The 16,576-nt window shown below is 42.6% G+C and overlaps 1 protein-coding gene across 3 annotated transcripts in view; it reads left to right on the forward strand.

Moving 5' to 3' along the window:
* Positions 1 to 14,348, forward strand: part of TSPAN9 (tetraspanin 9) — a 160,785-nt gene extending 146,437 nt beyond the window's left edge. For all 3 annotated transcript variants that reach the window (XM_062614185.1, XM_062614186.1, XM_062614184.1), the window contains 6 exons: positions 2,978 to 3,169; positions 5,411 to 5,485; positions 6,998 to 7,099; positions 9,212 to 9,343; positions 9,468 to 9,551; positions 10,347 to 14,348. In XM_062614185.1, coding sequence (XP_062470169.1) covers positions 2,978 to 3,169; positions 5,411 to 5,485; positions 6,998 to 7,099; positions 9,212 to 9,343; positions 9,468 to 9,551; positions 10,347 to 10,418 — 657 coding nt within the window. In that variant the 3' untranslated portion in view covers positions 10,419 to 14,348. The remainder of the gene's footprint in view (positions 1 to 2,977; positions 3,170 to 5,410; positions 5,486 to 6,997; positions 7,100 to 9,211; positions 9,344 to 9,467; positions 9,552 to 10,346) is intronic.
* The last annotated feature ends 2,228 nt before the right edge of the window (positions 14,349 to 16,576 follow it).

A 16,576-nucleotide genomic window follows, 5' to 3' on the forward strand; every position in this document is an offset into this window, starting at 1 on the left:
AGTGACACAAAACTCTCCAGCACATGCTGTGGAGTTATTGTTTTGAGTTTTGGAAGCAGAAGTGCTTCCCAGCTTCCTTACAAGAATGTTGAAAATCTCCTCTGTCTTTCCCAATGCATATGCTTGTTTTAGATAGTTATAGGGGTTTTATTTTCCTGATTGCTGAACTAAGCTTTGGTGCAAGGAGGCCTGGAAGTAACCACCAATGCAGTACAGGTAATCTCCATCTCTTACTCTCTTTCTCTTCCTACACAATCCTTTATTTTTACGTTTTGCATGATGTTAGCTCTTAGTACATTGGGAGAGGCTTTATTCTGCCTCCCATGGGAATGCTTGTGAGCATCTTGCATAAGGTCTATTCCTGGTCTCAATTCTTCACCAAACTTGTGAATCTCCCTGGACGCAAAGCAGTTTCAAAAGCTTCAAGCAAACTAGGAAAGAGGTTCAGAGGGGACAGAAGGGTCACAGGGGAAGTAGAACAAAATAATGCTGCATATGTTTATGAAAGCATAAGCCTGACTCATAGATAAGGTGACATGAGTGCAAGAAGATGCTATTGTAGTTTTTCTTTCTGTTCTGTGAAGCAGCAAAAGGAAAAGGGGTAATGGGTTTAAACTTAAACAGGGGAAGTCCAGGTTAGATATAAGGAAGAAGTTCTTTACTGTGAGGCTGGTGAGGCACTGGAACAGATTGCCTAAGAAAGTTGCGAATGCTCCATCCCTGGCAGTGTTCAAGGCCAGGTTGGACAGAGCCTTGGGTGACATGGCCTAGGGTGAGGTGTTCCTGCCCATGGCACAGAGTTGGAAATGGATGTTCTTAAGGGCCTTTCCAACTCAACCATTCTATGATTCCATGAAAACTAAGCCAGTTTTACCCTGAACTATCTGCCTTGCAGGTAAAATCAGCTCAGGCAGAGTGGGGGTATTTTCCAAAAAAGGTAGGTCTGTTACTCTTCATTATGCCAGAATGGTGTTCCTCACAAGACAGGACTGAACCCTATTTTAGTGCAGATACTGTTCTCTGACCTTGAGTTTCCATTTGAGTAAAAGTTGTAAGTTTATGCAAGTACAGTGGGGTGGCCTGGTGTGGCAAACCTGCTAGATGGCAGGAACTTCATTACTCTTGTTCCTCACTGTTGACCTGTGAGCACCAGCAGCTTTGGGATACCACAGTGAGTAATGATTAGGTACTGTTTCAGTTTTCCCCTGCAGCGCTCCAAGTAAATTGGAGCAAAACACTCTGAGGTGGGTGGGATGGCGCTGACCTCCAGTCAGCCTCCCAGTGAAGGTGACGTTAATTTACCTAGACTTGTGCAAGGTATTTGACAATGTCCTGCATGTCATCCTTGTCTTTTAATTGGAGAGGCCTGGATTTGACAGATGGACCACTCAGGATAAGGAACTGGCTGGATGGTTGCACTCAGAGAGTTGTGGTCAACAGCCTGATGTTCAAGTGGAGATCAGTGACAAATGGTGTCTGCCACGGGTTGGTATTGGGACTGATCCTGTTCAACATCTTTGACAGTGGGATTGAGTGTACTCTCAGCAAGCCCTCACCACAGTGAACTGTGAGGTTCGGTTGATACGTTGGAGGGATGGGATGCCATCCAGAGGGACCTTGACACACTTGAGAGGTGGGCTGATGCCAGCCTCATGAAGTTCAACCAAGCCAAGTGCAAGGTCCTACACCTGGGTCAGGGCAATCCCAGGCACAGCTACAGGTTGGGCAGAGAAGAGATTCAGAGCAGCCCTGCAGAGAAGGACTTGGGGGTGTTGGTTGATGAGAAAATGAACATGAGCTGGCTTCAGTGTGTGCTCACAACCCAGAAAGCCAACCGTATCCTGGGCTGCATCAAAAGGAGCGTGGCCAGCAGGTTGTGGATGCCCCATCCCTGGCAGTGTTCAAGGCCAGGTGGGACAGAGCCTTGGGCAGCCTGATCCAGTTTAAGATACCCCTGCCTAAGCCAGGGCAGTTGGAACTGAATGATCCCTTCCAACCCAAACCATTCTATGATTCTATGAATTTCTCCTCTGACTAGAGGCTATATTTGGCAGGAGATTGTAATAGTAGCTCACAAATTTAATGAAAGTGCAGCTAACTCCTACTATTGATTTCACTGCCAGTGATCACAGGTCAGATGGGAAATTGTGTAACAGCCATTTTGAGCAAGTACTACCATATGGCCAGCTTTTAGGCCCTGTGTAGTGCAACACTTGGCCTTTTTTTCTAAAGACAGACCCTGTGATTTAGGGTAGGAAACCTTATTTCTTTAACCGGACATGGTATTGTTAAGAGTGAGAATCAAAATGAATTTGATCTAGAAGCTTTGCATTTCCTTCAGGTTCTCTCACAGACAGAGAGTAGCAGAAGTTGAGCTTCCTGTAGATAATAAACCTAGAAATCTGATTTTTGAGACAGTTAACGCTGATAACCAACAGTAAAGGTGTTGAGAACTCATATTAAAATCCAACCTGGCCACTGAGACTGGGTATTTTATGACAAATATTTATTGAAATGATGCTACTAATTGTAATTATCTCCAGAATAATTCCTTGCCTGTCCTATGATGAGGAAATACAGGGCTGGATACTCTGAGACATTGTAGATGATTGCAGAAATAAGCTAAATAGAACAATCTTTCAAATGATGGTTTTTTATTTTCCTACAGAAAAATTGCATTGGGTTGGGCTGTTGGGTGATCAGTGGGTAGCCCTGGTGTCATGTGCTGAGTCTTTCAAAAGAGAATTCTGCCATCCAGTGGCTTTTACTCAAAAGATTTATAAGTGCAGGTGACATGACCAAGTCTAAGTAAAACCACTCAGTTTCACTTTGTTTCATCACCAAGCCAGTACGAGCACTACTGCAGAACAGTTATCTGAGAATTTGCTTGAGAAATTCTTTCCTTTCAGAGTGTGAGGAAGGACCCAATTCCATTTGTTTTAATGGTAAAACCTTTCTTTTGTTTATCTTTTTGCAGTTATGTGGCTGTGGACTGCTGGGTGTGGGCATCTGGCTATCAGTGTCGCAAGGAAACTTTGCCACGTTTTCTCCCAGCTTTCCGTCGCTTTCAGCTGCCAACCTAGTCATTGCCATTGGTACAGTCATCATGGTGACCGGCTTTCTGGGCTGCCTAGGTGCTATCAAGGAAAACAAGTGCCTCCTGTTGAGTGTAAGACATCATTACTTCTTTTCACTAAGACCTGTGACTGCTGCTTTGTTATTTTATTTGAATGACCAGTGCAAAATAGTCTTGTGGATCACTATAATGTTGCCCTTGGCTTTCAGTTTTCTGTATGCTTGCAATATGACATCCCATAGCTTTGGTCACAGTGGTATAACCGGTGTATTAGTAAGTGTATCCTTCATACTATGTGCCATATGTATTAGATAGCAAAGCAAGTTACTGCCGCCAGTTACCTCTGAATGGTTAAACATGAACTGTAGGGTCAACCTGGATAACCCTTTTTGAAATGTCTGGTAGAAGAATCTACTGAAAAATCTTAAGCACAGTTGCTTTTGGATGCCACTCAAAGCCTTTCATGGCTATTTTCTACTTTGCTTTTATTTAAGGCCTTTGTCAGAGGTTGGTGGAAACCATCTGACCCAAAGTTAAGTCATGGTCTCTGCCAGGGCTTGCCAACAGGAAAAAAAAAGCAACAAAACAAATCTGATCCTTTGTCCAGCACTGAAGCACAGAGATTGGGAACTGCTCTCAGAAAACATGGTGTGGGTCACTCCTCTTGCATAAACTCAGGAGGCTTCATTATGCTTTTTTCTCACCTCAGGGAGACAGGTATTGTGGCAGAAAGTGAGAGGAGGACTTTCAAAGTAGACTGCTTCCAATTCAGTCACAGCTTATGAATCACAGGTGCTGCGACATAAAGGAGCATATGAGGTTTTCTTGTGTAAAAGTCTCCCTTACATGGTGCTGTGAAACAAGCAGGGAGCATTCCTTAGACCACCTCAGAGAATTAAACTGGACAACAAACTGGCAACCGGTTTTTGCTGTCTGCTGCTTGGTTTTCTATGTTGTACAGATAGGAAAGCAAACAGAGAATAGTAATGTTGTTTATCCACCTAAACTGTAATTTTGGTTTGTTTTTTTTAAGAGTGTTTATATTTGTCATGGTTTAAGTCCAGTTAGCAGCTAAGTACCATGCAGACACTGACTCATTTCCCCTCTCACAGTGGGATGGGGAGGAGAATTGGAAAAAAGGTAAAAACCTGCATGTTGAGATAAGGACAGTTTAATAATTTAGATAAAGTAAAATATAATATTAATACTACTATAACATAACATAACACTACAACGACTAATACTACTAATAATTATAATAAAGACAAAGGGTAGCCCCCTCCCAACCAAAAACCCCAAGTGATGCACAGTACAATTGCTTACCACTCAGTGACTGATGCTAAGCTTGTTCCCAAGTAGCAATTGGCCCCTTCCAGCTGACATTTTATGGTATGGAATATCCCTTTGGCTAGTTTGAGTCAGCTATCCTAGCTCTGCTCCCTCCCAGTTTCGTGTCCCTCCTCACTGGCAGAGTGTGAGAGACTGAAAATTCCTTGACCAGGGTGCTACTGAGCAACAACTAAAACATCAGTGTGTTATCAGCATTGTTCCCAGACTGAAGCCAAAACACAGCACTGCACCAGCTGTTAGGAAGAAAATAAATCTACCCCAACCAAAACCAGGACAATATTCTTACAAGGTTATGTGAAAGTCTTTTTATACTATCATGACTATCACACACTGGAGAGTGTGCTGCACTGCATGTTGCACCTTCCCCAGTGTCTCTGCAGAGGATGCCATACTTATGTGGCAGTCCACTAGCACATAAAGGCAACTAGTGGGCATGAAAAATAGTGAGAAACTACTGAAGCTCACAGGATGCCCCTGCAGAGATACTTCAGCTACAGAGAGTTGGGAATAGAAGAGCTGAGTAATATAAAAACTATTTCAACAGGCAACTAAGTACCTGTGGTTAAAGCCTACCTGAGGTACATCACATTGATCTTTGTGGCAGTGGGTTTAGCATCTGTTCTATAGGCTGCATGAAGGAAATCGACTATCAATCAGGGCTGTGTGCTCTGGCAGCAGTCAAAAAAAAAGCATAGCTGAAACTTTCAAATCAGGAGTAAGAAGAAGCCTAAGACTTATAGAATGCAAGTGATCTTTGTCATGGTGAAACCTACAGAAGTTTTAGTGGCATAAAGTATCAATATGCCTGAATAGTTTGAAATCAAACTTTGGAAGTTTGCAAACTTTCAAATAGTTTGAAATCCTCCTTGCAGCAGAGGAAAGGTTTAGAGGACAAGACCAATAGTCTTCAGAGTTTCTAGCAGCCCCAGGTTTGCTCTCTAGTTGGCAAGCGTGTATACGATGTCTGTTTTTTCTTTGTTCTAGTTTTTCATCATTTTGCTGATAATTCTCCTGGCAGAGCTGATTCTACTCATTTTGTTCTTTGTTTATATGGACAAGGTAAGCAAATATGTCATATAGATTAATTATCTGTGCTAGCATGTAAACCAGGTTCAGTTTGTCTTCGTTTGATGGAGACATGTGGGTTCTCCTTGCTCTTCGCTTTGGTGAAGGTTTAACCTTGAGATCTGGGCTGGTTTATGTAAGCTGCTTCTGCAGGGAGAAAAGGAAGTGATGAAGAGGGCAAACAAGAGAGAAGAACCCTCTGAGCTTTACAATTTCCTCCCTGAAATAAAACCATAATCCAGGGCCTCCCATTTAGTCTTCTCCTAACAGCTGAAATAGGCTTCAACACAGCTGTGTGATTAGCTTCTGCAAGAAGCTAATCATCTTGTGAACCTGAGTTGTGAGACATCCTGCTTAAGACCTTGTTAGCTCCTTAGGGCCAACCCTGGAACAGTACTGGAGGAGAGGGGCCTGGAATATTCATAGGCTATTATGCCACCAGGTCTCTCATTTGGCTGGTCAGTCCTAAAGTTTGACAGGGATCAAGAGGCAGGTTTCCATAAAGCCCACCTATAGGAAGCTGCTGTCTAGTAGAGACTAAGTTAAGTAGGAAAAACTGGCTGGCCTGTCAGATAGACAGGACTGGAAAAATCCTCAGGGAAATGAAGAACTCTGCTAAACACAAGACAGAGCCTTACAGTATGAGAATGTCCAGACTGATTTTAAAACAGAGATACTACCAGAGTTATGTCTCTTTTCCTACATTATCATGATGCCTGCCACTTCCAGAGAGCTAAGCTGAACACATGATTTTGAATGGGATGTCAAAGACCTTGTGGCAGGACCCATAATCCTTTCCCTGCTGTCAGAGCCATCCTGCATCCAGGACTCCACGCTCAGACTGAAATTCATACAAGAAATGGGACATCTCAGATCTCCTGCTAAGCCTTCCAACTTTCTCCACTATGGAAAGAAGAGCACGCTTGAAAATCATAAATTCTACAAGCCTGTCCCCACAAGGAGAGCAATAATAATATTCTTTTTCAATTGATTTTGTAGGGGCCAGTTACTATAGCCTGCCTGAACTTGTGCAAGGAATAACTATGTTAAGCTTGAGAGGTTTCATAAAACTCTGGTTTTATGATGTCAGCAAATTAAAGTAGGCCATAGGTTACAGGCAGGAGAGGCTGCTGTGTGGTATTGCCAACAGCTCTCTCTCGCAAAATTAATGTCAGCAAGTTTCTGCTGATGACTTTTCAGTTAGTTTGTATCAAATGATGACTGTATGGTGGTCTTCCTCTTAGTAGAGAGGAAGCTATTTGGTCTCCTATCTCATGAGAATTAATCCAGTATTTTGCAATCTGAGGGAGAAACTAGGATTTGGCAGGTGCTGAAAGGTCCCACTGACTTGTGAGAGTCTTGAAGCTATGATGGAGCTCTTCTACCCGTGTTAAGTTTGTGGTGAGAGAAAGTGAGAAGGATACATTCTATATGCAAGTCTGTACCATTTGGTCCTTCCCTCTGAACTGCAGTGCATTGACTTTGTGTATTTTCTACATCATACAGGTCAGTGAAAGTGCAAAGAAAGATTTGAAGGAAGGTATGAAGCTATACAATTCAGAAAATAATGTTGGACTGAAAAATGCATGGAATATCATTCAAGCAGAGGTAACATATTTTCTCAATTAAAAAAAACCCAAACAAACAGAACCCCAAAACAAAAAAAAAAAAAAAAACACCCCAAAAACAAAAAAAAACCCACACCCCAAAACCTCACACGAAAACCAAAATCAAACAAAAAGAAACAAAGAAACAAACAAAACCCCACAGTTTGTCCAGAAGGTTGCTGCAGTCTGTTGACTTCGGCATTTGTGCCAAGGCTAAAAGATGGCTAAATCAGACTTTGAATTCTGATTTTGCACTCTTGAGCATCCAGGGAGTATGGTGAAATCCAGTATCAAAGTGTACTCTATAAGGTGAAAGATGCTTACCTTTCTCTGAGGTTCTCTGTGCCGACCACAAGCGCAGAAATGAACTGAAACGGAGAAGCAGCAAAATCTGCATAGGTAGAACTGCAGCCTTGGCAGCTAGGCTTTTGCTGTTCAGCACTCGTGGGCAGATTACCTAATGTTTTGGTGTTTGGGTTCATGTATTTGTGACAAGAAGGCTAACATACCTTGGGCATGGGACTGTTATTTTTGTTTGGTTTTTTCCTAAATATTGTTAAGTATTTGCTTTTAGTGATCACTGAGCACAAAGCACGTTAACATACAAAAATGTTTGGCAGCCCTTCTGAAAATATACAGTACTTTAGTGGCAGTAAAAGTTTGCAGTTGTGCAAGAAGGGGAAAATGGATGACCCGGGGAATTACAGACCAGTCAGTCTCACCTCTGTGCCTGGCAAAATCTTAGAGCAGATTCTCCTGGAAGGCATGCTAAGGCACATGAAAATCAATAAGGTGCTTGGTGACAGCCAGCATGGCTTCACTAAGGGGAAATCCTGCCTGACCAATTTGGTGGCCTTCTATGATGGGGCTACAGAACTGATGGACAGGGGTAGAGCAGCTGATGTCATCTACCTGGACTTGTGCAAAGCGTTTGACACTGTCCCACACAACATCCTTGTCTCTAAATTGGAGAGACATCAATTTGATGGATGGACCCCTTGGTGGATAAAGAACTGGCTGGATGGCTGCACACAGAGTTGTGGTCAATGGCTCAGTGTCCAGCTGGAGACCAGTAACGAGTGTCGTCCCTTAGGGATCGGTGTTGGGACCGGTCTTGTTCAACATCTTCGTCGCTGACATGGACAGTGGGATTGAGTGTGCCCTCAGCAAGTTTGCCGATGACACCAAGCTGGGTGGTTCAGTTGATACACTGGAGGGAGGGAATGCCATCCAGAGGGACCTTGACACGCTTCTGAGGTGGGCTGATGCCAACCTCATGAAGTTTAAGCATGACACGTGCAAGGTCCTACACCTGGGTCGGAGCAATCCCAGGCACAGCTACAGGTTGGGCAGAGAAGAGATTCAGAGCAGCCCTGCAGAGAAGCACTTGGGGGTGTTGGTTGATGAGAAAATGAATATGAGCAGGAAGTGTGCGCTTGCAGCCCAGAAAGTCAACCGTATCCTGGGCTGCATCAAAAGGAGCGTGACTAGCAGGTCGAAGGAGGTGATCCTGCCCCTCTACTCTGCTCTTGTGAGACCTCACCTGGAGTATTGTGTGCAGTTCTGATGTCCTCAGCATAAGGAGGACATGGAACTGTTGGAACAAGTCCAGAGGAGGACCACGAGGATGATCAGGGGACTGGAGCACCTCCCGTATGAAGACAGGCTGAGGAAGTTGGGGCTGTTCAGCCTGGAGAAGGGAAGGCTGCGTGGAGACCTCATAGCAGCCTTCCAGTATCTGAAGGGGGCCTATAGGGATGCTGGAGAGGGACTCTTCATTAGAGACTGTAGTGATAGGACAAGGGGTAACGGCTTAAAACTTAAACAGGGGAAGTTTAGATTAGATATAAGGAGGAAATTCTTTCCTGTTAGGGTGGTGAGGCACTGGAATGGGTTGTCCAGGGAGGTTGTGAATGCTCCATCCCTGGCAGTATTCAAGACCAGGTTGGAGGAGGCCTTGGGTAATATGATTTAGCGTAAGGTGTCCCTGCCCATGGCAGGGGGGTTGGAACTAGATAATCTTAAGGTCTTTTCCAACCCTAACTATTGATTCTATGATTCTGTGATTCATGAATTGTGCTACTTAATTTATGAATCCTTATTTTTGCCACAGATGAAATGCTGTGGTGTGAATGACTTTACGGATTGGTACCCAGTGCTGGGAGAAAACACTGTCCCGGACCGATGTTGTACGGAAAACTCCCAAGACTGTGGACGAAACTCTACTGAACTGGTGTGGAAAACGGTAAGGCTTGCTTTTGCCCAGGTCAAGGGTTAGGGAGACATGGGAAGGAAGAAAACAGACAGAATGCATGTGAAAGAAGATGTGACCTTGGGATTTCAATTTTCTTCTTTCATCATTATTTCAGGGATGTTATGAGAGAGTTATGACCTGGTTTGATGAGAATAAGCATGTCCTTGGTTCGATCGGGATATGCATCCTCATAATGCAGGTAATACTGGTATGATGTTTGTCAACATGCCTTTGATTTGCCATCAGCATTGTTGATTCTGCTCTGTCGAAATTGGTACTCAACCACTTTGAGTTTGATCATGATTTCAAAAATTACAGATTTGTTTTGTGAGTTCATGTATGGCCATCTATTCAGAAAGGAAGCAGGTCAGTCAGTCCCACAAAGAAGGCATGCTACAGTGGGGTTTTGCTTACCTGCCTTTTGACTTCAGAACACCACTCTGAGGTTCCCATGTTCCGCCATTTGTTACACTGCCCCTTAGGGAACTGTTTTTTTTTTAAATTTGGAAGCAAGTTCTAGAAGTTGCCAAAATTAGTAAATTTATAGCCACTGAGTAGGTTAATGTGTTTTAAAGAAGAAACGCATAGGTACCATAGTAATCTGTTAAGATTTTGAGGTTATTGTATCACTGTTGTACTTTGCGGGGAGAATACCTGAATCTGATATTTCAGTTACGTTTCAGTTATCTGGCTAAACAAGCACAAGTTGTTGGGTGAAAAAGAAGAGTGACTCATATGTATATTCTGAAAAAAATTGTTGTACATATGACAAAGAGCCCTGAGAGCTTTTTGCCTCCATCTGTGCTCTGACAGATGCATCTCCAGACTTCACCATGTGCCTGAACAACATACATCCAAGTTTACTGATCAGTAGTGAAACTTGAGAAATATGGCTAGTGTAGAATGACTTTTAAAGCTGGAGAATGAACAGAGGTGGCAGTGAAGATTTGGCAGCCTCACCATACTGAAGCTTTTATTGTTTGTTTCCCTTCAGATTCTTGGCATGGCCTTCTCCATGACACTCTTCCAGCAGATTCACAGGACTGGCAAAAAATATGATGCCTAAAACCTCTGAAACATTATCACATCAACCCTTCTGTCTCATCATAAAAATGAATAAAAGGAATGACAGAATACCAAGCCTAGCCCTGCTGAAGGAATCCATCCCATTGACTGATCTACTTTGTTGTTATTTGTCCAGTTTGTCCAGACACAACTTGCTGACTCATTTTTGTCTTTCACATTTGCCATTTATTTGCCAAAGACAGGGGAAACTCCCCAAAACTATGGATTTTCTACACAAAATCATAAGAATGGTTCTTAACATTAAGAAAATGTTTTGCTCTACTAATCCATGCTGTATGTGCAAAAATTACATGTGTTCAACTTCAAGGCAGAAGTCTTCAAAGTCTTCCATTAAGTTTTCAACCCTCTTGCCTAATTTACTGGAAGACTCAGAAAAGCCACTCTGAGAGTCCTAGGAATTGGAGCTGCTTTGCTTTGCAGCTTCTTGTACCTTATGGTGTATACTTTTTTATTATGATAATGATGATGATGATTATTATGATGAATATAGCTTAGAATTTAGTAGCCTGACTTATAACTTCTTACTGGGTTTGGTTTTACACATTTATTGTACATTAATTTGGGAATCACTGTGCGATCTCTAGAAGGCATGTTTTTCAAAGTTGACGGTGCAAGCAAATAAAGACATAACTTTTTTTAAGTCCATGGGGAGGCATCATCTACCTTTTACCAAGGTCTTGATGTCCTTACTGTAACAAAGGAACCACCTTTGTTACATCCTCAGATGGAATGCAATGCCTTTCCTTTGGACCAGATGGTGAACTTCCTACTCCTGTAAGGCAAAGTTCCAATGCCTTTACTCACCCAAAGCAGTGTCTGGCTGCTTTGACATCATGCTACTATGAAAGCTGAAAGTACTAACTAAGCAAGTCACTGCTCCCTGACATGAAGGAAGGAGACTGCAGTCTGGCCTACTGGCTAGTTGACAACAGATTTCACAATTGTGATGTCTGTTTCAAAAAGTTTGCCCAAGGCATGGCATGCTGCTGGGTATGAGGGAAGGGGATGGCAGTTTGATGTCATGCCGTGCCCTTCATGGAAGGGGTCTCCTCAGGCAGATGACAGCTGTCTCCCTGAGCTGGAAAAGATGGTTTAGATTGTTTGATTAATAGCAACAAGATGATGCAGGAAAAGGGCAATTTCCAAAACAGAACTCACGGATAGTATGTGTCGTCACACCTTCAGTACAGAACTGGTTTTTGATGATGGACTGCAAAGTCCATCCAGTGGTATAGTGCAGAGTTCACTGCAATGCATATTTTTACCAACATTCCTGTCAGAAAACTTAAACATACATTTCTGTAGCTTTAATGCTGTTTCATTGCAAGCAGCCCCCATTTTACCCTTTGTTCCAGGTTTTTGAAGTTTTGTGAAACAAGAAGGAAAGGCTCAGAGGATGTTCTTATTTAAGTCCAGTCAGGGCTCACCGCTACTCTGAAAAAAACTACTGTTTTTTGTATTAGCAGCAGTCAGAAGTGACCTTCAGAGGTTACCTTATCCAGTGTCACTCTCAAAGGGTTACTGTCATCTATATGAAATGGGGGTTATAATGAAATTATTGGGCTGAGTTTCAGAACCTGTAGAGGATGGAGATTTTGTGCCTTTCAGAGCCATAACATGTCAAACTACTCCTCTGGTAAACAAGGTTTTTTAATGTCCAGTTTGAATATTTAAACTTTAAACTCTTAAAAGATATCATTTTGCATTGTGTCATTCAGCCTTGTGGGCTGAAAGAGCTGTTTCATATCTGGGAGTTTTTAGTCCCATTCATTTTCCTAGTAGGTCCTGCATGCATCTCGCAACAACAGTGTTTTGCGTGGCCTATGTGTCACTTTTTTAAGTTCCTGTGAAATCAGTATGACAGGAAGCTGTGTGAATGTGTGGGAGACGGAGATTAATTTGAAGAAGATTACTATTCTGAGAGTATGTCCCTTGCCCATAGGAGCACAATGCCCAAAGTTTCACAGGGCTGTTTCCCACTGAATCAGACAATGCCATATGGGTTCAGCTGTTTCAATTGGATTGCCTTTAAAAGAATCAGGGAAAAAGCAGAGGGAAAGCACAGAAACTGAATCCAGTTTTACTTGCATTTCTAACAAAAATTGGGACCAGGAGCATCTGAGCCCTACCGGAGATGGATGTTCCATGTTGAAGAAGGGGCTCTGATGCCCACTGTACTTGCTGCTACGTGTAAGACTGTATCCGAAGTTGCTAAAATGCATTCCCATTTTTGCAAGAAAAGACAGGACAATTTTCATCTGATGGCTCCACTGCATTTTCTCTTTGGGCAGAGGTGCTTAGTTTTCTCTAGCTTTCTCTGGTGTTCAAAAAGAGCAGGGTGCAGGCCTGAGCAGGTTCATCATCTCTGTCCTTTTTGGTCGCACAGTGGTACCTGCCACATCTTAATTTTTAATCTGCAGTCAGTTTTTGTACAAAAAAATGGTAAAAATATATTAGTGAAATTAATAAGGAAATAAAAAATGTTTATGAGTAATTCAGAGATGAATTGTGTAGTTGCAAACTCAGCTACTTTGCCTTCCATCCAAACTTATTTTTCTAGAATGCTTCATTCCATTTCATGATCTAGCAGCATAGATCCTGAAATCTTTTTTTAATGACTACTTTTGCTATTTTAAGCACAGTATTGAGATAGTTACAAAAGCTTCATATGTACATCTCCATGAAGCCACCTACAGGAAGGAAGTCAAGAACAGGGCTAATTTGTGTCTCTACCTGACTCTCTGATGTGGGAGGTGATGACAGACATCCTGAAAGGAGCAGGAAAGTAATGCCATTTTCCAGGTGACAAAAACCAGCTCTGGAAAGTGTGAGTCTGTGTCAGTCAGTTTGTTAGAGAAGACACTAACCGTCCTGTAAACTGGTCAAAGGGAGCTTGCTTTGGCTCATGTATGTATGCACTTTTTTTGCTTATGCTAGTGGGTGGCTGTCTGTGTGTTTTCCCCAAATGTCATGCTGATTATTTAAATATAAATTTTTAGCATGTTTTTAAATAAAAACAGATACTGAGTAAAAGTATTTTTAATATACACAACTATTGATTTGTATAAATGCATACCTCTCTGTATCTCTAATTCATGAAAGCACAGTTCAAATGTCTGAAAGTGCTGTTTCTCTGGGTATTCCTTCAGACTGTAGCATACCCACTGTCTCACTGTGCTTCATGCTTGGAAGCTACAGCAGAACTTCGGCAGAGACACAATAGGAGAACAGCTTGAAGAAGCTCTATTTGAAAGCTGTTGAAGTGATAGCAGTGAATTCTGTTCCCTCCTGGTGGTACCAAGGCTGTTAGTTATAGGAAGCCCAGGTGGATGGCACCCAAAAGAAGTGCCCACAGCTGAGTAGCATGTGAGATGTTAAAAACAATGGCACAGATGTCTCCAGGATGACAGAAGATGCCTTGTATTTGTCATGCATTGAATTCCTGGACTGTGGTCATGTTAGGCCAACTCTCCTATCCTGTGTCCACCCCCCATTTGTATGCATGAAATAATACAATCTCATAGGAAGGGTGCAAGCAAAAGTCAGAGGAACTGATCCTCATGGTCTTTTGAGGGCAATGTCAAGTGTAGAAAAAGCAAGGAGGAAAATGGTGTTTTCCCAGCAGATGGTTCTTGGGAGCAATATGGAATAGGGAACATGTAATTCTGATGTAACTTCTGTTCCATAGAGTTAAGCAGCTTCATCCTGTACCTGGCATGGGGAAACCTGGAGATGTTTGCCTATGGGCTAGCTATCTGTTGTGCAGTAGATAGTAGACACCAAGAAACAACATGCCATTCCCACCAGGTGGTGTTTGCACCAGTGTTTCTTCTATGCAATACTTACATTCGCCTTTATATAAAAGATTTTTACTAGGATAATATAAAAATAAAGGATTTTTTAAAAGGTGCCTCTTTGAGCTTATTTCTTTTATAACTCCAACTACCACCAAAACCAAAAGGGGACAACAAACATTCCAAAAGATAACTCACAGAAATCTATTCCAACTCCACAGCAGTTGAAGTCCAAGCTCTTGAAGGTTTTGCATGTCTGAAAAGATCCCCCCCAATATCCTCTCTCATCCTTATTCAGAACAATACTGTAATAAAACAGAAATCAGTGTGAAAGATCCCCAAAGATCAGAAAATTGTGTTTGACAGCCTGGTAATATAGGCAAATATCCCAGAGAATATAGAATAGTTGGAGAGAGGACAAAGTATTAGAAAGCTTGAAAGACATGCAGAGGACACAGAAAAGCATCTCAGAAACCATGAAAATTTATTAAACACTGATACAGAGAAAGATCAAATAGCCCTCCAAATGCCAGCAAAGTAGAAGATGGTCTGAAAAATCCCCAGATAAAACAATGGAGGCAACCAGAAGCTATCAAAGCAACAGAGAGTCTGAAAGATATTCAGGAACATAAAGCAGCCTCAGGGGAAGAAAGCCTGTAAGTACCTAAGGAAACAAAATGTATCAGTGTCCAAGAGGCCAAGATAGAAACAGACAAGGCAAAAGGAACTGCAGGGAATACCAAAGAGGCTCAGTAATAGCAAAATAGTATCAGAGATACTAAAGGAGCTCCAGAGTATACAGTAGTACAAAAGGCGGCCTCAGAAAAGACAAAAAAAAAAAACAAGGGCAGAAAGCTTGAAAGTGCCCCGAAAAGTAGCATCAAAGAATGGAAAATTAACTAAAATCTTTAAAAGACTCAGAGGGCACAGAGTAGCCTCAAAGAGCAAAAAAAAAAAAACTGTTAGAAAGCCTGAAATAACCATAGTGAATGCACCAGAGTCCTTAACAAGAAAGTAGCAGAGATTCTGAAAGCACCAGCAGAGTATGCATGCAGCTGCTAAAAAAGGATAAAGAGCAACAGAGAATAACCTTGGAGGAGGGAAGAAAGAAGTATGGAGGCTAAAATAATCCCAGGAGAAAGAAGAGTAGCTACTACAACCTTCTCAAAGCACAAGAAAGGTCCACTTTATGTGTGGGAAGTCTACCACGCCTGGCAGAAGGCCAGTATGGATGAACAGAGAACTCTTGATGGAGGCTGACAACACAAAGGGGAAGCAGAAGTGGGGTGGGCTGCTCTGGAGGAATAAAGCCATTGCCTGGGTATCGTGGGGTGGAACCTGCAAAGCCCGAAGCTCAGCTGGTGTTGAAACTAGTGAGGAACATGGAAAGCAACAGTCCGTGGGTCCACCTGACATGCAGCCAGTGGTGCTGAGGGAGCTGACGAGAGTCACTACAAAGCTGCTCGTGTCTTTGAGAGGTTGTAGTGAGCAGGGGAGGTTCCTGATGATTTGAAGAGGCATATAGCACACCCTCCCTCTCCCCAGCCATCTCCCCCTAAAGGAAAGAAAGAGCCCCCTGAGAACTACCGGTTCGTCAGCCTGCTCTCTGCCCCTGGAAGATCACAGAGTAATTCCTCACAGAAACTACTTCCAATTGTACAAAGGATAAGATATAAGGATAAGAAACTGATTGGGAAAAGGCAGCTTAGATGTACGTAGGGTAACTTATGCCCATCCACCCTCATAGCTTTCTACAGTGAGACAACTATTCATGTGAATGAGTGGAGAGCAGTGAGTGTTGTTCACCTGGACTTAAGCAAGCTCTTTGCCACAGTTCCCTGTAGAAAATGGTTGAGGTACGGTTTGGATACGTGACAGATAAGGTGGCTGAATAACTGTCTGGACTATTGGGCTTAAAGGGTTGCGGTCAGCTGTTCAAACTAACTGGTAGTGAGGGTTTATTTATTTGCATTTCTTGGAGATTGATGCCTGAGCCAATAGTGCTCAATGCCTGTTTTATTAAAGACCACAGGTCAAGAGACATGGTCGTGCTTTGCCACAGGCTCCTTCCTCTCTCCTCTCAACCCACCTCAAACTCCTCCCTATGGGTCTCTCTCACTCAGATAGCTACTCTGCTTGTCTTCAGAGGCTTTTTGAGCCTCTCTGCTTGTTTCTTCACTGCCCTATATACTGTACCTGCAGTACAGTTATACTAGTTTGGCTTCTACTTTTGTGGCTCTCCAGTCATACCATCTGTTCTCAGTGGACTCAACATTTCTCCTTCTTTCTTGGTCTCTGTGAGACTACTCTCTGCTTTCTCAGCATTCCTTCTGTTTGCTTTTTT

The sequence above is a fragment of the Pezoporus occidentalis genome, unplaced genomic scaffold (assembly GCF_034315485.1).
Source record: "Pezoporus occidentalis ecotype Australia unplaced genomic scaffold, CSIRO_AGI_Poc_V1 ctg172, whole genome shotgun sequence".
Classification (NCBI taxonomy): domain Eukaryota; kingdom Metazoa; phylum Chordata; class Aves; order Psittaciformes; family Psittacidae; genus Pezoporus; species Pezoporus occidentalis.